At 39.9% G+C, this 25,165-nt stretch overlaps 1 protein-coding gene and 1 long non-coding RNA gene across 5 annotated transcripts in view; one reads left to right on the top strand and one right to left on the bottom strand.

The window, feature by feature from the left end:
* The first annotated feature begins 755 nt into the window (after nt 1–755).
* Nucleotides 756–25,165, top strand: part of LOC107270195 (monocarboxylate transporter 10) — a 30,560-nt gene continuing 6,150 nt past the window's right edge. The window contains exons 1-8 of one of the 3 annotated variants that reach the window (XM_025087602.1): nt 756–1,021; nt 1,098–1,974; nt 13,078–13,441; nt 13,542–13,707; nt 16,819–16,929; nt 17,056–17,229; nt 22,420–22,588; nt 22,697–22,861. In XM_025087602.1, the coding sequence (XP_024943370.1) occupies nt 13,271–13,441; nt 13,542–13,707; nt 16,819–16,929; nt 17,056–17,229; nt 22,420–22,588; nt 22,697–22,861 (956 nt within the window). In that variant the 5' untranslated portion in view covers nt 756–1,021; nt 1,098–1,974; nt 13,078–13,270. Of the gene's footprint in view, nt 1,022–1,097; nt 1,975–4,375; nt 4,502–12,064; nt 12,421–13,077; nt 13,442–13,541; nt 13,708–16,818; nt 16,930–17,055; nt 17,230–22,419; nt 22,589–22,696; nt 22,862–25,165 lie in introns of those variants that run through there. The other 2 variants (XM_025087603.1, XM_015744990.2) reach the window with 2 other exon arrangements.
* Nucleotides 1,991–5,340, bottom strand: LOC112494709. Of its 2 annotated transcripts, none has more exons than XR_003060449.1 (4): nt 5,025–5,340; nt 4,667–4,875; nt 4,389–4,575; nt 1,991–4,238 (listed from the first exon to the last, which is right to left on the bottom strand). It is a non-coding gene; the product is annotated as an uncharacterized LOC112494709 (long non-coding RNA). The 2 variants fall into 2 exon arrangements; XR_003060450.1 differs by having other exon boundaries at nt 4,389–4,479.

The following is a 25,165-nucleotide window of genomic DNA, read 5'->3' as shown; positions in this document are numbered from 1 at the left end:
CATAATCAAGCTGAGTGCTAGGAAAAGTGGTGGCTACTAGAGTGTAATAGAGGGAAACCCTTTTTCCTTTTTTTCGCATTTGAAAAGATACAATCTTCGTGGCTTTTCCTATGGTTTTTCCAATGTTTTCGAGTCCTCCTTTCTTTCACTTTACTTTTACTTTGTTTTCTAACCAAAATCGACCAGTGGCGACTGAGCTAGTTTCGGCATTACTAAAGGTAATGGAGCACCAATGTTCTCTTATACGATCGAGTAAAATAGCTAGTGGCATGTAGTGATACCACTTTATATGTACCACAGGGATGTTTGTGTGTATAAGGAACAAGGAAGCTTCTACGAGGCTAGTTTACTTTTCAAGAAAAGTACCCAATTTCAAGACAGTAGGTATATATGTACATACACGAGAGAACTTGTAGAGTTTGTAGTATAGATCTGTGTAGTGTGTGTACAATGGAGCGCGTAAGTAGCCGCTTGAAAAGGTCCTCCAGTGTAAATACACAGGAATAGTATAGGGGATGATATTATCAGGGGAAATCCAAAGGGACATTCTCGATAATCGATTACCCGTTCCGGTATATATCCACCTTTTCTACCTACCAAAGCGTCTTTGCCAACCCTAAAATTGTCTCCGTCATGTGCAAAGCGATTCTCGTACTCAATATTTCCTATTACACATGTCACATCCAACGTACATATAAACTCACTGATACTTAAAATAACATAAAATACTAAAAAAAATACCCATTGAATACTTATGTTACAGGAACAATTCGCGACAGCAATGAATCTCCCAACTTGAATCGATTATTTCCACTGCTATGGTCGAACTCGAACTTCTCCAAAGGCAGAAACTCCAAACTCCTACCAAGGACACTGCTCGCGTGTATTAAGAGTTTTCAAGTGGTTTGCCAAGGTTCCTCAAGCATCTCACATTGAAAATACTTGAAATCGATACCCAAGATTCTGCAACCCCTGATGTCGGTTGTCTATGTAAAACCATCATTGATATCAAATCACATGGGTATCTAGTTAAATAAATTCTAGGCATAGTTTAATAATTTAATAACATAATTCTTATTGGACAATTATATTTTTAGCGACATTCGATGCAGTCGTACAGTCATAAAAGAACAAAATCGGTGTATACACAAGTTCTATCAGAGTGAAACGGTTATTAAAGAACAAGGTACGCAGGGTAAGTAAGAAGAGGGAACGAGAGAGGAAAGGATAAGAGAGAGATACAAGTATATGGAATAAAAGTTGAGCTGATGCAGTTGATGCACTCTCATATTTATCAGGTGCAGTTGCTATAGAAGTAAGAGCAATGGAAGCAAGCAGAGTAAAGCAAAGCCAAGCTGAGTGGCGGCGTGAGGATGAAGCAGTAGAGACAGCGCAGCTCTTAGGAAGGTTCTACGAGCACCACTGGCAACCACTGGCAACCACTGCCACCGCTGGCACCACGGGAAACGATGGGGATGCTGCGAGCTGTTTCAGTCGCGCGACGGCTCTCGCCCTGGCGAGTCGATCGAGCTGGTTTTTTACAATTTTCGAAATTCTATTCATCCTCCCTCATTTTCTTCCATCGCTAGCTTTTTATTATCTTCGACTTTATCTTTATTGCTCGACCAGTTTCCCCCCTCTTTACGTCTCGTTTCAGTTTCCTTACGTATCTTGACATTTTCTATACGGTCAGTCTCCGGTTGTTCCTAGTTATTAATCTTTATCGGATATCTAATTTTTCTCCGGTATATCCAATCTCATACCTCTCAACGTTCACGCGTTCTCGCGTTCCTTCCTCGGACGATACGATTTTTATTCGTGACGACTTGAGGGCTCTTGTGCGATTCTCTGTGCTCGCTGTGAGCGTTTTTACGTCTTGGAGCGTTCTACCCCTGGGAGAAATACGCGCTCCGAGATATGGGCAAGGAAACGGGATGACGTTAACGCAAGGGCACACGAGACCACCCGCCACATGTAAGCAGCTCGAGCATTTATCAAGAATTCACTTTTATGTGAAAATTATTAACATGGGATATTGAATTTATATTTTCAACTTTTTTTTTACCACCCTCCCACTATTTTGCTTGCTGGGATTAAGAAATATTTATATTCTAGTAGCTTGCAGTTGAGAGAAATTTTCTCTTCTGCTAATACTTAGGTATATATGTATACTTGTAAATGTATATACTCGTGCGAGGTCGAGCTACTGGCGCTCTCGACTAGAGCCTGTTGAATGTCCCTCGTAAAAAAAGTACCGGCGGTTCGTCACTCGATTGTGATTTTACGAAAAATAGGGGGAAAAAATTGACGGTGCATAGGCGAGGGATGAATCGGGCCTTAATGAACATAGCCATCAGCGCTGGAAGTAAGAGCGGTCCCTTGTCAAATGGAAATTCGTACTTGATATGGTAGTTGCGTTCCAGAAGAATTTTAGCAACAGTATAAAAAAAATGACGCGTGATAAAAATTTTGAGCCTTAGACAAAGATAACGAGTGAGTATCGGGGGAAAAGTGAGGGATGAAGGAAACTCGATGTCGCCATAAAATTTCATAAGAAGTCAAGTCGAGCTTAAAGCTTAGATACCATAAACGTGGCTTAACGTTACAACCCCTCTCCACCCCTAACACTGTGACCGATAGAAGCTCAGTCTATCCTTCTACCCCCTTGTTAACCTTTCCCCTTAACGTCAAACGGTGGAAGGCTTTAATAAACTTATTAAAGAGCGTATTAATGAGTAATAATAAAGGACGGCAGCCGTGTTCCTCTACAACAGTTATTGTTATCAGGGTGGCATTAAAAATTGACGAGTATAGTGATTTTGCAATAAACGAATATAATTGAATGAGTTATTCGCGAGGAATTGCCTCGTAAAGTATTTTTTAAGAATCCAAGAGAAAATTTCTCGTTAGGCAAAGTTCCACGGCCATGCATCGCAGATAAGGTCAAGCTTTGAGATTAGTTTGAAAATTTTTAATGCGCGATAGAAACTTTTTCGATTTTGATTTTTTTTCCTCTTTTTTTTGTACCTGGCGTCTCCCGTTCATTCATAGAAATCGAACTAACGAATGTTCTGAAGTGGACAAGAATTCCTATGGGTTTTGCACCGGAGAATTAACGTGCAAAAACGGGGTCACGGGCTGCATTACGTTTGTGCAAATCAACCTGTCATATGCCGTCGCAGCTGCAACTGCAACTGCAACGTGCAACTATGACAGACAAACTTTACCTGATAGGATTTACACGTTCCATATATAGTAGGGTCTTTAGTTTAGCCCTCTCGCTTCACATTTCGTAACGTTCAAATAATTGCCGGTTAATTTATTGTACTGTTGTACTAATAGCTTCGACTAATATTTTAAACCCCCTTTCTTTATTGGAATATCGTTTTCACCCATTCAGTCTCAATTAGGTTTATGTCAATTTTGTTAACGGTTCGTTGATCGAGTAAGCAAATTCCATTCTGCAGTATACGATACTATTTACCTTTAATCAACCTGCAGAAATTGACGATTAATCGTCATAATTTAATCTTCGTCTCTACCGTCCATGATAAATTCCTTCGTAAAAAGAATGCCAGGTTTTGAAATGTTTCCGCTAAATTTAGCGATCCTCTCGCAGTCATTCGACACTACGTCGAGGGAAAGAGAGTGACATAGAGAAGTGTGCGTGTTTGCTTCGAGTCTCTCGAGACATTGATTTTTTTTATCTCGTTATTTAGGGGGTTTAGAAGCGAGGGTAGAGAAAAGCGCCTACCGATGGTGATGTTGATGATGACGGCGACGGTGCTGCTGCTGGTGGTGATGATTTTGGTGGTAGTTGTGAAGATCGGTATCATGAGGAATTTGCATTGGCTGCCCGGCGGCGTTAAAATGCCGATCGTCAGCGTAATTTTAGGTTACTCGATCCTCGGAAGAGGAAAAATAAAAGGAGAAAAGCAAGAAAGCGATGAGGAGAGTCAAGAGAGTAATGTCAGACCCAGCGAGTGTATCCACCTCTTAAACTTCGTTAACCCCCTTTTTTTCTTTTTTTCTTGTCATTTCGTTTCCTCTCTTGTATTGGAGACATTCAATTTTCCCGCTTTCACCGTGTCAAGTCAATAGTACTGTACGAGTCGATTTACGCTCACCCGATCCTCGGTTAATTGCTTCACTAATTTACACTGTATTTGCACATCGAGGAATCACTGGACCGAAATTGCCATGAAGCCATATGTATACTTTGAGTGCAGTCGATTCGCCTAGTGATTAATTTGTCGTGTAATACATCGTACGCTTTGAACTTTTCGGAAATTTTTCACAGAGCCTTTTCTATCACATTCACTATTATACGAACTTGCTCTAGAATGCTCTTTTATGCTCAATATTTTTCTTTCATATTCAATACTTACTTCTTACTTCTTACACGGTTAATATTACCAGCAAATATTTATTCTTGATTTACAACGATCTGTGAAAACCATCAGCTCACCCTCACACTTCCTGAAGAATAAATTCACGTCTGGTGAGAAAGAAGAATGAGGATTGATCTTCTACTTTTCCGTGTTTTTTTTTTAGGGGCCAAACGTTTTTTGTCTTCTAGGGAAATTCCATGGGAGAAAAAACAAGAAAGTGTCGGGAACAGGAACGATTGAAATATTACGATGTTGCTTTTTATTTTCATACTCACCGCCAGCCTGGATCTAGGGGTCGAATCCCCTTAGTGGCGTCAGGGTCGGCATTAATTGAGGTTAACCGTAATCCGCAAACAGTCACGGATCCTGCGCGATAAGAGGGATTCTCTTTTCGCTGATGCAATTTGTCCAGGAGCGTCCATTAATTATTCCTAGTCCATGGTAATTAGTCAATGGGCACACGAGGCCTTACCGAACTGTCAAACTACCCAAAGATAATTCTTTCACGAAAGGAATCATTTTTCTTGTCCAGTGAGGTGCGATTGGTATGACCATTCAAAGAGGCTCTTAAATCAGTTCCGAAAGTACGGGTAGCTGATTGGCCACAAAAAAAAACGTGAAACCTGCACTTACCTCGTTAAAAAGGCTATGAAGCGATTATCCAATTGGCTGAATTGGCATCATTTAGTTTTCTCAGTTATCCGCGCGGCACCGCCAACTGCGTTATATGCTAATTCTCGTAGACGGATACAACAGACGTGGAGAGAACTGAAGTTGCCAGTAGATAATAGTATATAATCATAGATAGACGAAACTCGGCCTTGTGCCAGAGAACATTAATTTTCCAGAGGACAAAAGCGTGCGTCAGTGATTAGACGTAGAATGAGTGCCAGCTAACCGTCAAACGAACCCTGAAACAAGCGAGCATTGTTCCCAATGAATAATCAGCGGTACGATACGCCGGATCGTGCGAAAAAAAGAAAGAAGAAACAAAACAGAGCTAACGAAAAATAAAAGGAAGAAAGATACATCCAATTGATACAAAACCCCCTCTGTGATATTCCATTCGCGACGGACAATAAATCCTCTGTTACAAGACACAAATGTCACTCAAGTGACAATGGCTGTGCGTAACGCACTTTGGTTTTGGTTTGGCATTCTTTGACCATGGGAAATGGGTACGATAAACGAGTTCTAGGGAGATCATTGAAATGCATTGTTTTTGAGAGAACTCAGATGGCTGGAAGAAGAAGTCTCTATTGTTGAAACGACGCGTAATATTTAGTGGATAATCGGCCTACTGCTAAGATAATGAAACAAAAGCATATTTTCTTAAGGGACCAAGTTTTCCTTATCTCTTGGGATTTCCTGGAAGACCTTTGTCACAGTGTAGAGCAATATATGTGGTTACCCTTCGGAAGGTGAATTTCTAGTGGAAAAATTGAAAAAATTTTATAACGAAATCTAGGGAATTTCATAATACATTATATAAGACGTTTTGCAGAGACATTCAGTAGGGTACGATCCTTTCTGACATTGATAACTTAATGTTTATGGATTATTATTTACCCTCCGTTTCTAAGTCAGATTTCTCGTTAGGAATTCAATGTCTAAGGGATATAAGAACGTCGTCGTATAACCAGGATTATCCTCGTATCTCACAATAGGATGAGAAAGACAATTGGTAGCATGGCTCTCTCGTGAGTAAGACTGACGTCCTTTGTTTTAACATTTAGCAATAATTGTGCGCACTTGGTCTGTGAAATGGTGAAAGGATGGAATTGGCGGAACGGCTAAAGGAAAGAGGATATTGTGTCGAGATTCATTAGCGGAAAAATGTACCCCTAGAATTTCGTGAAATTCCTTAGGGAATTAGAGTGAAATTGAAAGTGGTGAAATACTTTATACACGGTGTCATGGGAATTCGATGATGCCTGATCTTTCATATCTAGATATTCGAACTTTCAAATAGCATGGATATTTGCCGCCATGAATTCTCGCAGGAAATTTATAAGACCGTCCTCGTACATTCACCAATGCGTTACTTACGTAAATGTACGTGCATTTATGTTCTTTTTAATAACCAAGCAAACATGTCATGTTCATAGATTCCTGGACACGTGTACTCGTCCCCTGTCTTTACTATTGAATGCACCGATGCACCGATTCAACTGGAACTGGCTTTATCACGATACACTTAGCTTCCAAGTAGGGAAACACTCTTGTGAATCAGCCAGATGCTAGTAGAGAAACCCCTGACAAGGCAACCACGACTCTGGAATAACAATCGAACGTGCTTCGAGAGCTCCTCGTGTCACATAATTATCCCCTTTAGTCCACTTGAATTGGACTCTTCAGTGAAATTAGACTCTTAACTTTTGTACTGTTGGCCAATAAGATTTTGATACTAAAACAATACCCTTGTTCTTGTACAGAAGAGCAAGAATGAGTAAGCTGAAACAATTCCCAATGTATCTTGTCAACTTACAGGAATCTGGAACTTGTTTTACGTATGTATCTATTTACCTTACTCATTCGTGCGGTTCACTTTTTATCATTTATAATATCTTTTCTTCTCTCTTACTCTCCTTCAGTTTTTCTCGCTCCTCCTCGCCCTACGAAATTTCGTGCAGACTCGCCACAAATTCTACATTCGGACTTGGTAAATTTATCGTACTTTCCAACTCTGCACGATTCCAACTCCCTAGTCACTTATTTCTTGAAGAATAATTGTGGGATTTCGTGTTCAGCTGCTCTTAAGTTTCTTTACCTTTTTGACTTTATCCAACGCTCAAGTATCCGATAGTTGAGATTTAACCGAATCGTACGTATATTTTTGACATTCTTCAAAGTTCAAACGTTATTTGGTTAAATTATAACAGTTCACGTACCGTCATTCTTAAACCAACCTTGGTACTCACGCATTGTTTGCAGTAAAGTTTACCGGAAATACTCTAGAAGTGTCAAAGGTTTTCCCTTTGACCCTTTACCCCTTTGACGACCTTTCCACCAACGCTTTTTGCTACCTTGCTAGATGCTCGACTTCTTTACCACCTTCTCCCTCCCACAAGAAAGAGAAAAAAGAGCAAATAAAAAGGAGAACAAAAAAAGAATTCTTCAGGGTTACGTCAGCTGGCACGGAAGACTTTACGTGCCAAGCGCGGCCAAGATAAAAAGGCATATAAGGGCGGCGGATGTAGGGGTTGAGCTGCGTTTTTAGGGGTGAAACCGAGTCATGAAAAAAATTTCCCGGAGCTTTATTCAAACTGCACTGTTTTTTTTCTTATCCTTATTTTTGAAACCCCTTTTCCATTAATTGCACCCTTTCTCTGATGCGTCCTCCTCGCACCCCTTAACGTTTGTCGACCATTTCTCTTCGTTCCCTTCGGTTTTCTTCTCTTTCTTAGAAAACGAAAAGTACCCGGTACCGCAGGTTACAGTCGAAAGGGGATCTTTATCAGTTTCAAAACTCCATTTTCACGAGTTTAATTAATTTCTGTATTATCGTCGTTGTTCGTTGAAGGCCACTTAATCGGACGAGGAGAAACTGATAATTGCTAGGCTGATATTTATATTATGGCTCCTAGCATTGGTAGCTATTCGATTTTTATACCAGCAGACAGAATAGAAGAGGACCAGTAAAAAGCAGAAAGACAAAAAGTCACCTTGTAACGAAGATTAATTTTCTTACTGATGAAACAAAACCTCCATCGCATTCCCAGACTGCTAACGGTTGCTTTTACGTAAAACTATCTCGTATTCTTTGGCGATTACTTATGAGTGGCCATTAGTCGAAGCAGTAGAAGTAGATTTTGCCTTTATTACGTGGCAATTTTCTTGCCGGAAAAAAAGAAAAGGAAGAACGTAATAGGTGACGAAACTTTTTTACGAACGCAAAAGTTAACTTCCTCTGGTACTTTAGTTAACGGCACAGCCGATGGCTGTCATGGTTTTATCAATTTCGATGTCGTCCTCCGGTATTTTTGCTATGTCGACCTCGGTTATTAGTCACACTTCCCCTTCCTTCGCAACTTGTCTGAGAACTTTTCTAATAACACACAAAAAAGTAAACATCACGTAACTACGAGATGACTTTTTTTTCATCGTACATATTCTTCACCCACGTGGTTACCAATTCACCTTTTACAATAAATGGTCCCCCAAGTAACATACCGGCGTCAAGCATATTATTAGTACATGCTCATTGAATATCCTGACATACCGTTATATCGTCGTGCTAAAGATATTTCTAGACAGAATATAGTGATACGGTATCCCAGGGAAGAAATGATTGGTAATATTGAACCAGTGATAATTTGGATACTCACAGGAATAGTACTGTTATTGAAATCATTGGCAAAAGGTCAGGTTAGGTTAACGTCTGGAATAGTTGAAGCACTAATCACTATGGGGTTTTGGGGTTTGCTATTGTGGTAAGTAGGATTGTAAGCAGCAACAGCAACAGAGGACTGCTGACTAGAAGGAGGTGCGAGCCTGAGTAGGTGGTTGCTGGTTGCTATATATGTAGAGCGGTGTGTAGCTAGGTAGGCGGTCGGTAGCTTCGCAGGAAGGGAGTTGTGTGGGATGAAATCAATAATACAGCTCCATTCAAAGCATGTCGCCCTGTCTCAAATTTCGTACAGCGTTCAATATTTGCTGGACTTCTTTCTGTTTTTCGCATTACGTCAATCAATTAACAGGTAGCCGTAAATGATTGTGTATAGAATTTTTTTTACTGTGTATCCTACGTACAAGTTGGGTCTAATTATTTAATTGACTTCGTTATGAGCATATTATCGAGTTAAATGACAATAATTAATGACCTACGAATATCGAGGATTTTCAAATTCGCATTGGTTACATTCGCTCAAGAATTAACCCAATTTAATTGTTCCAGGCTTCATATCGATTTCGGTATTAACCTACTTTTTAAAAGCATTTTTTTTCTTTTAGAGAAATGGTTCTCAACGAAACAATTTCTTTGACTTGATACAAAATATGTCCTTCGTATTTGCAATCTACCTTAGCGTAAAAGTTAAATCAGAAAAGCAATTACATGAACTGTTTGTATGAGACAATGAAATTGTGCGGAAGTTATTTTATGATTTTTAACATTCCTTTATGTATATATATGTATTTTTTTTCTATCGCTTTCGAATGACAAATATCGCAAGTTTTCTCAAGGGACCCACGTCTACGATGCCTTTGTCCTTTTTTATTTTCCTTGCTCCAACCATTTTCTTGGTACTTTTTTGTCTGGTCTTTTCTTCTTTCTTTCTCCTCTTCTCCCCCATCCTGTTGACTTTCACGGAAAATATTTGCGAGGCAACCCGCGCACTGATGATATTTCACACGGACAGGGACGCACAAGAGAAAAAAAAAAAGGAAAACAGCATCCAAAGACCTTTTTGTGTGAACGTTTGCGTGCGATTTTTATTTCTCTTTTCGAGTAGCCAATTTACGAAATATTTCTAGCTCTGCGAGCACCGACAAAATACGCTACTCCTGTCGTCCTTCGGTCCTTCTATCGGTTTTAAAGTAACCAGAAGGAACGTGGAAGTAACGAAACACCTAAAGTAAAAAAAAAGACACGTAAAAACGAAGTACCGCAAACTTTAAGTTTAGCTTTAATAAAATGTTTCACGTTCTAAAAAGATACTAAATGTGTAGTAGAACGTTTTAACTTTCCTTTCCGTTTTCAATATTTGCTCTCCGAAGCGTTACTTCCTTTACGAGAGTCCAGGACTGATAAGGAATTACTCAGTACTAACGCAGATAGTATTTATAGTACAGTATCACACATTGTGTATTTTACAGACAAAAGGATAAGGAATTGTTGTATCACTTTATGAACGTACTCAGTATATATTTATTGAAAAAAAATTATTAATAAAACTGACCATAAAAAACGTGAACACTCTCAGTATTTATGATGTGACGTTATATCGCCTATACCATTTGTAAGTCCATAAACGTACTTATTCCTGCCGCTGGTAAACTTTAAACTACTATGCTTTAATATAGCTTTATGAAAAATCCAATGTACGACAAGCGGACATATAAAGGGGTTCATACCTTCAGGCGCGAAACGTGCCGTATGCTGAATATTACTATTCGTACTTCGGTAGAGGCATCACCGTGACGTTGAAACCGGTAGACGTTTTATTTCTTTGCGACTATTAATTAAATCAGCATATATACCTTAGCACGTTGAAATCGGTGTAAAAGAATACAGAGTATAGTCGGACAAAAAATTAGTACACGTGTTTCGCGCTCGTGTATCACGTTTTCATATAAAATCAAGATACACCTGGCGCTGCTAGATCAACGTCGATGTGTATAAGAAGCAGCAACCCCTATACGGAATTTAGTAGGGGTTTTCGTGGCGGTGATGGTAGATTCAATCTAGGAGGATTACCCCTAGGAGGCTTCCCGTTTTCCCTTCAGAACTCACGGTCCTTCTTCGCTACTTTTTCCTTTTCTATTTTTTTTCTTTGGAGACTTAGCCCTCGTCAGTGGCATCCATGTCATGTATCAACTTTCTCCCTTGACCCGTTCAATCCCTTTGCAATCCCCCCCGCCCCTCCCAAAGTACCACCCTTTCAGAATGTCGAGCCAAGCTGACTTAATATCAGCCAAGCGTGCTTTCAAACGCAATTCAAAGTAAAAGTACGATATTAAACAGGAAATTGATAGTTTTGCGAGTCTTATCGAAAATTTTCTTTTTTACTTTATTAATTTCATCGTTTCCAAGGTGACATTCCACAGCAGTGATTTCCACCTTTCCTCGACAGCATCTCACCCACTAGCTAATATTAATGAGAAAGCAGTTGACTGCTGCTCGATAGTTTCTTTATACCTGTTGAGTAAAGCCCTATACCGCCTCGGTTAACATTGTTTAGCCTCGGAATGACGTTAATCAGGCTGGATCGATCGAGATAGAAATTTCTCCGAAAGCTACCCTTAATAATAGCTATCCTTCGCCAGTTATCCAATGACGTCGGTTACCTGTTGAGTCCTTCACTGTTTCTCCGGTGCTGTTCCGATAGATAAAACTACCCTTAAACAAGGGACCGTGCATATGCTTAATCTAAATTCGTATATAATCATAACAATGCAGTACCATAAAAAGTTCACAAGATAAAATAACGTAATTAAAATTTTGCAATAAAATTTGACAGCTGTCAACTGTTTGCGCACAATATTTATATATTCGTTGCCTACGGCGCAGCCAACTCGATAAAGGGTCGAAACTTTTAGCGATTGGTATGTCTGTCTTTCTCGCACTCACAGCGGGCATAAGAAACTTCAGAATCCACGGATAATAAAACTCGGTCGAAACCACAGACTGTATAGCTTGTTATCTGATATCTGAATAAAGCGTATTATATTGATATTATACTATATCGTATACGGCGTATTAATAAATATGAATTTCGGAATCACGTGAAAGTTTATGAGAATTTCCAAGCATCGATATCGCTGCGGACAACGTGAAATATAATTGGCACCTCGTGAAGAAGAGTTGTTATTTTAGCAAAATTTAAGAATATTGCAATTTTACGTTTTATTTTTTTATTTTTTATTAGTTGCCGTTATTTATCGGGCTCGTTTTATCCTTATTAAGATTCGCATCCTTGCATCGCGCTCGTTATTTTGAATCTTCCTTGGCTCAGGAGTCTCTCCTCTCGTTTAGCCCGTGTAACTCTTCCCTTTTTCATTTTTTGCTACTCTATCCTCCTTTTTTCTACCTCGTCTCCTTTCTTCCCTCTTGCTGTTTCCTGGCGTCGAATCTATTTTTCCCGTCTCCGTCCCTTTCCGCCCCATTCAACTTCCTGGCAGAAAGGATAAATGGAGAATCCTCGCGGGCCGCGAGAGCTATCCTTCGTTTCCCGCATCCGCTCGATATTGTTGTCCGGCACCATTGTTGTTTCCCCGCAATATTGTCGTTGTTATTGTTGCAACGGCTTGCAAGCGCCCAACCTTCGTTTCTTCATTTATACCTGCCTACCCAGCTACGCCTTGCCACGTAAATATACATAGACAGCGTATATATATATATATATACTATATACATATATACATAAGTAACATACTTGCTGGGTTTCGTTCGTCTATCATTTTATTTTTTTCAGGTTTATTTATTTTTTACCTCACCACCCTTTCCACCAGTCTCGGCCCATTTGGGGAAATTGCAATAATCCAAGCGAAAATGAAGATGCGAAACTACCCACGTAATTCATGCCGTCGGTCTCGTTACTTATTTTTTGCAAAAAAAACGAATAACGAAAACTATTTATACCACGCTACAGTATGATCCTTGGTAATTTTGCGGAATGCAATTCCCGCGTGTGAGGGAAAATTATACAGTTATTCCTTCGGAAGTAGTTATAAGGCTCTCGTCGAATGTTCACCAACCCTTATTAATAACGAGAACACTTCTAGACCGAAAGGGGTTGTGAACTGCCAGTCGAGCCAACCGTTTAACCAACCCTACCCTAGGCTCGATCAATCATCCCAAAAGTAATTAATCCAACGTACTTACTTTGCGCAACTCACCTTTCTCTTCTTCTTTAACGGTCCTCGGGTTAATCGTCTCTCTCGAAACTACGCAGATAAGATAAGACAAAATGAATGAAGAAAAAAAGAAAGAAAACTACAACGACGCACCTCTTTCCTGTTTCAGACCAAACTAATCGACAAAAGGGACGAGGCCAGAGGAAGGCGGCTCTCCGTAATAATTCGTTGCCAGCCAGAAAAGAGAAATTCTTAGGCGAGACAGGGTAATGGCTCGCGGGTGAGCAAGGAAGAGAAGAAAAATTTAAGGAAGAATAAAGAAGATCGGCAAGTGACCATTAGTAGCGAAGAAAGATTAAGAGATGCTGGTGGACGAATGCGGTGCCGCTATGGGATGGAGCGCTTCTGTTCGTGGGGGTTGGTCTACTCCTAGAGCGGGCTGTACAAACTCAGCAATGAGTTTTGGGGGTAGCGTGCCATCCCTACATCCTGCGGGTTCCTTGCGGTCTCTTAGATCTCAGCACTCTATACACGTAATCAATTAATTATGCATATATATATATATAATTAATTCATCTTCCCACGTACGTATAAATGATCCGAAGTCTAACTACTTACATATGTGACTTTCAGAACCCACCAGAAACTCCACGGAGATGTTTGCATTGTCATCCAGTACATATGGGAACACCGACAAGCTATATGCAACAGCCTATGCAATACTATACACCGAGTCACTGCAGGGACAGGCAAAATGGGACAACATACACTCCGCATCGTGTCAGCTCTTATCACGGGGGTGAGTAGCAGCCGTGAAAATAAGAAATTCTCAAGTTACTTGCCAGCAGGAGATTAGCTCATAAATATATTTGAACGACTGCCGCCGAAGAAGGCTGAACGTGATTCTCAAAGAAGTTCGCACGGTGAATCGGTAATGGCGACATTAATTTTCGTATCCCCTTTGCCCGTGACTCGTAATCTGTGCTAACCCGAGCCTGTGATAGCCTAGCCTAACCCTCGAACCTATTAAAAGGTCCCAGCGTCGAGAAGGTGACTCTTTTGAGGGAGATGGTGGTGGAGCAGAAACAGAAAGAATGGAAAAAAAAGAGAAAATAATAAAAAGAAAAGCGTAGAAGAGCCGCCAAAGCGTGTCAGCCGTTCACGGCAATCTTGTCGCGCAAAGTGCTGTCATTTTTACACGTTCCGTTTTCTTCCCTTTACCTTTCTCACGTGCTACATATATCTCTTACATACCCTTACGTCCCTTACAGACTTTCACGATTATTTGACCATCCCCCTTGCTTCTTGCTATAGTGGTATATATATATACACATATATATGTATATATGTATGTATATACACATATATATGTATATGTATATGAGAGTATAATATTCACCCTTTAGCCTTGGATCTTTACTCTTTCTACATTCTTTTTTTATCTTTCTCTTGTTTCTTCCATTTTCTCTCACTTTTACGCGCCACTCAGCCGTGTCATTTTCTACTCAAGGGGTAATTAAGAATATTGCGTTTCTTCTCGCTTCCGGCTGAGATAACATACAAGCCAGGACTATCGCGCCGGATGCGAAGACTTTGCCTGCTAAGTAATACAACTTCCCTGAACGCGCCGATGATGATGATCTCTCAGTGGTAGTTTTCGCTCACTTTCATAAAAAAGAAAAAAAAAAGAATCATAGAAGAGGAGGCAAAAGTATAAGGGATGAGGAGCGTTAAATATTCTAAAACCTCCCTTAACGTCGTATCGTTTAAAGAGGGTTTTTGATCTTTGCCCAACGTACAGGCGTGCCAGGTTGAAGTGAGTGAATTTTCGAGGGGGTCAATTTTTCTCTTTTTCCTTTCCTTTCCTCGTACCGTGAACTGTTCTCCTGGGTGAGATCTAAGGCCGGTACCCCGTAGCACGTATATAAGAGCGTGCACACCCTAATCTCATCGGAGCTGAATATTATCCATTCTCAGGGCGAGAGGACCTTTCACGGGCTATGGGACGATTAAGTTTAAGGGCTCGTACCCTGAGGCGTAAATGGGGGTGGAAGATTGCATGCAAGATTTAAAGGTACTGAGGTCAGGAGTCAGAATAGGCAGTAGGCAGTAGTAGATAGTAGGTTGGCGGTAAAAGGTAGACGGGGCTATACAGTGTGGCGTCTATACACGCACCTTCGCTTTATTTATTGGATTCATTCCACGAGGGATTTCACGCCGGGAAAATTCGAGCGGCCGATTTACAATCTACAACAAACCGGGCCAGTGCGAAATTGAATTTAATCGACGAGCGATGCCGTGCGGCGGACATAGAAATCCTCCTCTATATTCACGATCTTCTGATTAATTTCCACCTTCGCGTGAAATTTTCCAGTAAAAACTTGCCTATTTATATACACGGCATTTTTTTCCACTTTCCAACCAGACTCGTTAGGGGGCTAAGCTCAAATATAGAAAAATGATGGAAAAAAAATGAGAGTTGGAGGAAATTGAAAAAATAATCTACCCGATATTGGAACGTTAAGGGTGTAATTCTATAAAAAATGTTTTACGATTTTGCAATTTGCAGAACTCCCATATCTAACGGGTCGAACGATAAAGTAGTGTAGCACGGTGGCAATATACTAGATCGATGACCTAGCCCCATCTTGTACTGTACCAACTGCTTTCCTATAACTATCACGCGGATATACGACTCATGTTACTACTCGAAGAAGTAGTAAAAGATTGTTACGAGGACGTGAGGTCACACGTGCTCGGAACACGATTCAGCTGAATTTTGCGAGTCTTTCAGGTGAAGTCGACAAATTTGAATTTTCTTATATGATAAAACGACGATACGAATCCTGGATGTTACATGAAAATAGCCTTTAGAAAAGGTCCGTCGGAATTGAATGGATCTCAAGGATTCGAGATGGGACAGTTAAAAGCCTCGGTCGAGCTTGGATTTTCGCACGAACTATCTTAGCTTTTTGCTATTCTCTCTTTCGCATGTTACTCCATTATATTCCGTCCCTCTTACACCACCGATCCCACATCTGATTCCCTCGAATTGCAGAATAGGAAATTTCGTAAGAACGTCCCAGGATTATCATATTTTCTCAGAACATCTATAGATCGCGTGCGAATAAAGGATAGACGATACGTACAAAAGTACAGTGCAGGTAAATTCAGTGAAAATTAGTTGGATAATCAATAAAATATTAAATGGATGAACTGAGAGATGAATCGAATGTATCACGCTCTAATTCGATATAATATTACAGTTTTTCGTATAAAATTTTCCTAACATTTTACACTTTTTAAATAATATTTCATGTTTGCAAATATCAGTAACATTTTAACGACCTATGCTAACCACGTGTTACTTCCACAGAGAACAGCAGAGAGTATCCTAGTCCTGTTCCTCTTAACGATAGGAGAGAGAGAGAGAGAGAGAGAGAGAGAGAGAGAGATTGCTAAAAAGAAATAAAAAGATAAGAGACGTAATAGAAAAAGGAAAATGAAAATGCATGAGGGAAAAGCTCGTTTTCCTCGCTCTTGTTGAACGAGTAAAAAAAGAGCTCCTTTTATAATTACAGTAACAAAACAGAAAATAATGTGAATGCTGCAACGACAAACAGAGATGGAATCACAGAAGAGAGTAGGAGACTCGAGGAGAGTTCTTTTCGAGAGTCTCGTTATTCTTTCATCGCCTGGACAAGCCTGATTATTTCCTCAGCCACCGTAAAGCACCGTATATCACCCTCTATTCACTGTATTCGCTCTCGAGGCTACACACGCGAACTTATTAGCTACCAGTCGAGATCGTTAAATCCATTATTCTCGCGCTTATTCGAACGCGAGAAATTTACTTGTCGCCCGGTTACCTTCCTTTATTACAAACATCTTCCTCTCTTGGTCGGTTCAGATCCAAGAATGCGTTACGCCGACATGGACGAGAGCGTAGCGGGAAACACAAATTGGTTCCTGGGCGATTTAAGGAGTCTGCATCGTTGCGTGCCAGCCCTGAGGCGACCCGGTAAGTGACCAAAAATAAAAGCCACTTCTGTAGTTAGCCTGTACAAAATTGCGAATGTCGACAGTCATTTAAAAATTTGCTTACAACATTAATTTCATCCTTTTTAGTTTTTTAATTCTGCTCCAGGTATAGACGTCGCTGGTATGCGTACTCATTTCTACCCCGAGGGTGGTTGGGGTTGGTTAGTTTGCGCTGCTGGATTTCTCGCCCTGTTGCTCACCACTGGCATGCAACTCGCCTTCGGGTTGTTGCATCTCCAGATAGCACGTCATATCGGCGACTCGCACCTCACGGATATCGGTGAGTCTGATTATTATCTGGTTATTTAACATTTATATCACCTGCAAAGTAAAAGCTTGTGAAAATTGTGGGTTAAGGTATAGGATGATTATATACCTTATTGACAGCAAGGCTAAAAGTTGAAAGAGATTACTTACGTCAAATTGCTCCATTTTTAAATCGTTTCGCAATTCAGTATACCTATATGTAATTAAATATTGTCCTACATGTGCTATATCTTATACGTACATGTCATATACATATAATATTTCAACCATGTGATATAATACATTAGGAACAGTTGTTCGTTTAGTTATATAAACAATTATCTAGCACCAGTTGGTAATCAATATTTTTTAATAATCAGGGAAAGCTAATACTTTTCACCGAGGATAATAGATAGTGTTTCGCCGTCTCATAGTATATACGGATATACAGGGTATCCAGGATATTCGGTGAGAAACGTATAGGGTGAAAAATCTTTACGAGATCTAGGTAGTTACCGTTGCACTTTTATGAGAATGCATTTGTTTTCGGTTTTGCGAAGGCACGTCGTTGCACCTTTGGAAATTTACGAGAATGCCATATTCCATTTGTATATAGAACTGTATCTAGTCCACTCTGAAATCCCACGTAGAGCACGAGTTTTCTCTTGAGGGAATGCAGAAAAAATACAGATACAAAAATAATCAATTGTCATCGACACACAGGTTTTTTACTCTAAAATTCTTTCCATCGTGTTAAAGAATACCCGCATTACGTAAACCCACGCTGCAAGTCAAGCATCTGGGAATTGACATTAGCGAGAAACAACTACTAGCAACGCAGTGAACTTTTTAACGATGCACGCGTGAAATGCATTTCCGTACAAATGCACCTGAAAGACCTGTGACCTTAGCTGCGCGTAAAAAGGCGTGAGAGATAAAAGGCGATGCAGTTTCATGCGAATGGAGCGAAGGTTATAGTTGATCAGAAGGTCGGAGAGTGCTTCTCTTTTCGTAATATATTTTCATTCCATTTTCTTTTTTTTTTTCTACACTTTATTCACTTATCTTCAATTACACCAAGTGTACTTGACTAGCGTAGTAAGTTTCAGTCATATCGCTATGCTAATGCTCGCAGTGATGAAAATAACTTGGCTTATAGTCGTACCAACATATCATCCGCGTAATTTCATAGGAAAATAGCAATGTTGATATCAATGTACAATTATATTCTCGTTGGTGGTTTTAGCGCGACTGATGGTGTGCCTGGCCTAATTGCACACCGATATAGAATGATCATGATCCTCGTAGCTCGTGATACTACCTAACTAGCTGAATGTATGTCGGTTGCATCTACGTATTTGGTATATGGATTATGCTCAAATTTACTTATCGGTTCTCTATGACTATAGGAGTATCGAATATTTTTCTCGACGATTAAACTTTATGCTGTTTCTATCTATAGAACTTAAAGTTACCATGAGATAATGACTTGACGTATTTTTATGAGCGAGAAAAAAAAGAAACATTGAAATATTCAATTTGTAAGCTGTTATCGATCCTCCATTCCTTGTTGATCTGCCAATTTCAATTGTTCGTTACACAGTAACACGTCCAGCTTCTCTTGATAGTCTTTGTACGATAATTAATAATTGATGTTTTTATGTATACTGTATATATGTACGTGTAACACTGAGGTTCGAAATATTCAGATACGATCTATCGTGAGTCATCGCCATGACCTATGAAATACATTTACAGGAACGCTGATCACTGTACAATTTTTTTTTTAATGTTTCGTTATTGAATCAGCTGGTGCAAGTTTGATGTAAGAAAATATCGAAGGAAAATATAATTTTTATTGACTTTAGTTATCCGAGAATAGTTGGGGTATTGATTGGATGATAAATCAATAGACAGATGATAAGTCAAATACACGCGAAAGGATGATAAAACACGATTAAAATCGCGTATGGGTAACGTATTGAATTATGACGCTCATAAAGTACATTACAGTGTATATTGAGTCAGAAATGTCATGCCCGCGTTCTCAAAATTTGTGAGTTATTTAGTCAACTTGTCTTGTCATAGGACGACGTTTCTCATCATTAGCCTTCTCTCGTGTCGTTGGTTCCATTATTTGCGAGCTGTTTCCCTTCGAGTTTTTCCTTAAAAAATCACGGATTCATTCGCGTCTCCAAAGGAATTGTCGTGAACGTCAAGAGTCATCCACATCATCCGGTGACGTAAAGTGCGCTGAAAAGGAGTAGAGATGGAGAGTGAGTTGCGAAGGGAGAAAACGGCAAAAAAAAATGAGAAACGGAAAGAAAGAAGCTGTGGGGGAGGATGAGAGAAAAGTGAAAGGGGTGGACCGTGGGGAAAGAGAAAGGAAAATAGTCGATAGCGTCCACGACACAGAGCCTAGTATACGCCTGCCTGCCTGCCAGGCTGGCTGGCTGGCTGGCTGCCTTTTGTCGCGTTTGAAATCGCGCGACAAGAGCTGCTACAGCGACAAGGGATGGATGGAGGACGTATCGCCTCGATTTTTTAGACGGGGCTGGTATTAAAAAAAAGGAATGTTGAAGGGAAAAGCGTCTTTCCATTAAAACGAAATATCTGAAGAAAGAAGGAAAAAAATAATCTTTCACTCAGAATCTTTTCTTTTTTTTTTAAGACGTTTTCTTTTTTGTGCTTGCAGCCAGTATCAAGACTTTGGTTCGCTTAAACGTATTTTGTAAAGATTTCTGGTACTGGGGAGTACTAAGAAAATTGTTTTTTTAAATCATTGATATATGCATAATTTTCATGTTCAATTAGTGGCTGACTTCGTTCTTGAAAAAAAATGTTTAAAAAAATTGCTCCAATTTCAAGAAAAATACATAATTGAAGGTGAAAGCAAATGAGAACTATCCCGTAAGGCAATATCCAAGGAATCTTTGTAATTGGTTAGACGGTCAAAGCAATTTGTAATGACCTAATGACTAATGACGATAGAGGCCAGAGGCACTAATGTCATTTAACACCTTCAGCGATAAAATTATAGTGTTTAACGACCGCGCTGTCCTGATCGCTTATTAGAAATCGTTTGTCAATCTTTCATCGTACTTAATTCGTCCATCGGCCGTATGATTTCTTTATAAAATCGTAACGCGACCGGAATTAATACATCATCGCCTACTCATTTCTTCATATTTCACATGAAATACGAATAACGTAGAAGAGATCTTTCCCGAGGATTCTACGTCAGTCTTTTTACCTGTCAGCACATTTTTCTAGGATTTTTTTGACGCTGGCCTACGGCACCTCCCACGACTGCTCCATTTCCTCTCTTTCACCTTTTTTTTTTATTCTCCTCCCTATCCATCCGATTGGACATTTTTCATCGGTATCATCGAGGAAGAGAAAAGCTTCCAGCAATGGTTGTAAGGACTTGGCGCGATCGATCACCCTGAAACGACCTGTAGCACGTACATATAGCTATTCGACATATGCGGGTATCTCTCATCGACTTCGTTAAATCGATTCTCTCTTGCGTAATATTTGCAATATAATATTTGCAACGATATTACAGGGAGTACCGTGAAGTGCCAGAATACGTAATGATAAAACGAGCGAAATATATTATTTTAACAGCCTGATTTTTATTATAATCTTACTCGGTTCATCAGGAAAATTCGAATGCAAATAAAATTCCTATCGAACGTCGTGTTACGCGTATAAATATAATAGGGCGTGTTCAGTTGACTGGTAAATACATCTTGTCAGTATAGAAACCTTACTTGTCCAAGTGAGTATACTTGGTATGGATGCCGGCACCTGTACTCTGTAATTACTGGCAGGTTTATTGCAAGGTTTGAGACCGTACCTACTTGCCCTCCACGTGTAGGTAACATATCCTTCCTTCCATCCATTTTTTCTTCCCTTTTCATTTGCACATGCCCGTTTTTACATGTTTCAACATTTTTTTTATCTTCCACCTTTGCCCTCTTCATCTTCTATTCTCGTGGTTTCTCTACGTATTTCTACGTGCCATTACCTTTTTCTACACACTACAGTCAGTCGCCAAGCCTGCGGCACTCTCTCCGACACCCTTTATGCCGCTGACTGTATTGTGTTTATGCAATTCTCTCTTTTCTACTTTGCTTTCCACGTTGTTTACCACGCTATAAAAGTACCGTGATTGTGACTAGGATTGATATTTTATACGATCAATGGAAAATTATTTGTGAATTCCCTCGATTAACCTCCATACGTTGGAACGTGTATATTTATGTATATATGTATAATAGTTGAATCTGTGCGTTTGTTGAAAAAAAAACGCATCCTTTGAGTCCAATATCCTTAGGGACTTGGTAGTATGGAAAAATTAAAAAAATATTTATCAAAGTAAAAGAAGATATGGAAAAATGTTGTTTCCAACCAGTTTGACGGGTGCGCAGTGACAGAGTGGATTATTTCGTCCCGAGGGATACTCGCGGAATTCAACTAATCCGCTCGTTTCATATTCCCTGAATTGTAGAAAAAGTCTTAGTAAAAACCTAAGGCTTTATTACACCGAAAGCGCTTATTTATTGTGAGCCATGATATTTGTTATGCAGAAGAGAAAATACGATTAGCATATATTTTTACGTTTAATTATACGCGATAAGGACGATTTCTTTGACTATCGAATATATAATGTTGACAGAATTGAAAATGTTTAATGAATCGAACTAGAAATTGCATGGAACTAATTTGCTTGTGTATATCTGTATATATTTATTTTCCTGGAAATTTGTATTTCCAGCGAGTTAACACTGACGCTAACGAGCAGAATGCAACGAGTGATGCATTCTTAACTGGATGCACTGGTTGCATAAACGCAACGTAACATGAAAACGTAAAACAGCAAATATCAGTGTATCACGTTCGTTTATCGAAAGCCAATAACAACGCTCCGCACGGAGAGAATGAAAAGGAACTAATGGACCGAACAATTTTCGGTGCAAATCGCAAGCCAGAATAGCTCGAAAACATACTTGAGACTATTTTTCCCTATATTCCCCCCGTTTCTCTCATGTCTCTTTATACCTTCGACCTTCCCCTCCGAAACCCCTTTATGACTCGCCGTATTTTCTCGAGTACATAATGGCGGTATTATTCGAGAATATGAAAGCGGGGAAAATAACAATAAAGTGCATCGACAATGTTCACGTTCATTTGAAAAACGTCGATTATCCTGTTGCAGCATGGATTGGTGCATTGAGCGCTGCAATTTCACGAGGTTCAGCGCCACTGGTCGTAGGTGCATGTCGACGGGGAAGTACCAGACTGACTGCAGTCATTGGTGGCTTAGTGTTGGCACTTGCATCGCTCTTCACGTCGTTCTCATTTCAAATGCATCAAATCCTCCTTAGGTAAGCTGCTGTCGCATTAATTCGTCATTCGTTATCGCGGCACGTTGACACGCGATTAGCCGGAAGTCATGTGCATTTTATTATTTTATATTTCCGGAAAAAATTTAGTTACGGCCTGGTACTGGGTGCTGGAGCTGGCTTGGTAAAAGAATCCGCAGGACTCGTACTTGGGCATTACTTCAAGAAACGTCGAGAATTCGTTGAAATGGTTGTCCAGGCTGGCACCGGAGTTGGAATTGTCCTTTTCAGCGTCTTCTACAAGGAGGCCATAGGGTGAGTCAATGATTGCTCGTTAACAGTCATTATTAGTAGTTAATTGAAATTGCGTTTAAGTTGAGGAAACGTTCGAGGACGCTCCGGCAACTTGTTAGCCGGATTTTGCGTTTTTGGCTTGATTTATTTATTTTTGTCAATTTACCAACAGCTGTTTATCGTTATACTGGATCGCACGGTTTTCCAATGTCACTGTTTATTCGCGACCATCACGCAGGTGAAGCTGGGACCTTTCCCACAAAAAAGTCAACTTTGCGAAAATCCTGGAAAAGGTCGCGTGAAATTTCAGTTCACGGTGTAAATTTAGGTTAGTGGAATTTGCAAGAGAGAATCTCTTCAATGATCAACCACTGGAGGGACTTGTCTCAATGGAGTACAAAACTCAACTGCATCCACATACATGTCACGGCAGTTGTCTAGTTGCGCTAAGGTAGACGTTTTGTACAATTGACATTAATGTCATTGTCACTGGTGTAACTTATACAGAGAATCTGCTACAAGTTTATTCTCTCAATGGTGAATTTGAACATTAATATCGTGCTCCGCACGATAAGGAGGACGGAACGCTGAAATAAAAGATAAAATTTTAGACCGTCGTACATCATTGCCGTAAAAGTACTTTAAAAGTGATTCAGCAATATGATGAAATTCCTGCATTTAGCAGACGTCGAGTTTCCACAAAATTGCACTCGTCCCGCAGACGAGGTAAAAGTTCAAATATGGATTTTCCCAGCTAACTCTAGTTGTGTCTGACGTGAAATTTGCGGAGTGAAAAATTGATCGACCATACGAAATAAGTAAATGTTGATAACAATTTTCACCTACAACTACGAACATTCTCGATAAGACCACACAGGTTCAATGTTGGCCTTTCGCGATTATCCTTTGACTCGCGACACGCGGCTTGTGTTCGTTTTGTATTACAGTCCGAGCACTTTGTAATTAGAGGACTTTTTTTAGAACCAACTGAGAATTAGAGTGACGACGAGGGTGTGGATGAAAGACGAGGTACAAAGGATGGCGATAAAAAATTAATAGAAAATAAGAGAAACCCAAAGGGATCGTGTGAACTCATACGTTGAATTGATTTCTACACTTTTTTTTAAATATAACCACTTCTCTCTTTCACCCTCTTAAAACGCATTCATTTTCCGCAGAATACGAACAAATTCCGGCAACAACACCGCTTCCAGCTGTAACCTCATTTTACTTGTCGATCGGCCATTAAATTTTGATTAGAGTCAAACCGATGTTTGTCGACTATCCAATCGTCTGAATTGTGTACGCTTCTGCTTAATGCTTATATGAAATCATGGACGCCAGTATAGACGTCTCTGTATACATTCCTTCTATGTATCCCACATTCTTCCTTTCTCTTCCATATAGAATATATATTTCACGTGTCATCTCCTTGATTTTTCATGGACCTCTACTAAAAATCTGTATCGTACACATATCCACATATACCATACATACACACGGAGACTAGCAGGACAAGCAACGATTTAATTTTAATTCATGAAAAAAGAAAAATACTGATTTCACGAAGATTACCCTTTCTGCAGTGCATATTATTACATTCGGTACATTTTCAAGAGTTCCTAGCGGAGCTTTAGCCACCGATTCTATGCCGTGGCCACTCGTACCGGCATGACTACTACTTCCTGCTCCTCTATACATTTTTCCCAAGGCTGCATTGCGGCATGTTTGCAAAAGTATACCGCTTCTCGAACTCATCCGGCCATTTTTTTTAGGTAGATAGCGGATACTTTTCCTTTTTCTTCTCCATCTTAACTAACCCCTAGTTCATATTACTCTGAGCCAGTCTACTAGACCCTTGACGACCAGCGATACCTATACCTAGGCTGAGGTTTATTTTCAGTTTTTTTTATCCACTTTTGTTTTTCCACCCTACTTTTTGTCGCTCCCTCGTCGGATCTCGATGTGCTCCGTTTAATTGGAGACACGCTAATACCTGGGAAACTTCTGTAGTAGCGTCGCGGAACGGTCACACCCACGCACATGAAACATACATTCAGTGTATATATGTATATATTTATCTTCACGGAAAAGCCACAGGCGTAGGTATATGCGTTGGCGTACACGTGGGTAGGTACGTGGATATATGATACTATATATTACAGAAAGTACGTAAATGACGTTATATATACACCAGGTGTATATACATATATAGATGGTATATACGTATATATAGGTAGAGTCAAGTTCGACCCGAGTAAATTGTCAGACCAAGTCCAGGATTCAGCTTCCCACGCTCTTTCGGGGGAATTAGTCCTGGGGGGG

Source organism: Cephus cinctus, unplaced genomic scaffold, assembly GCF_000341935.2.
Source record: "Cephus cinctus unplaced genomic scaffold, Ccin1 Ccin1_scaffold0709, whole genome shotgun sequence".
Taxonomy (NCBI): domain Eukaryota; kingdom Metazoa; phylum Arthropoda; class Insecta; order Hymenoptera; family Cephidae; genus Cephus; species Cephus cinctus.
This window is presented reverse-complemented; position numbering and strand designations above follow the sequence as displayed.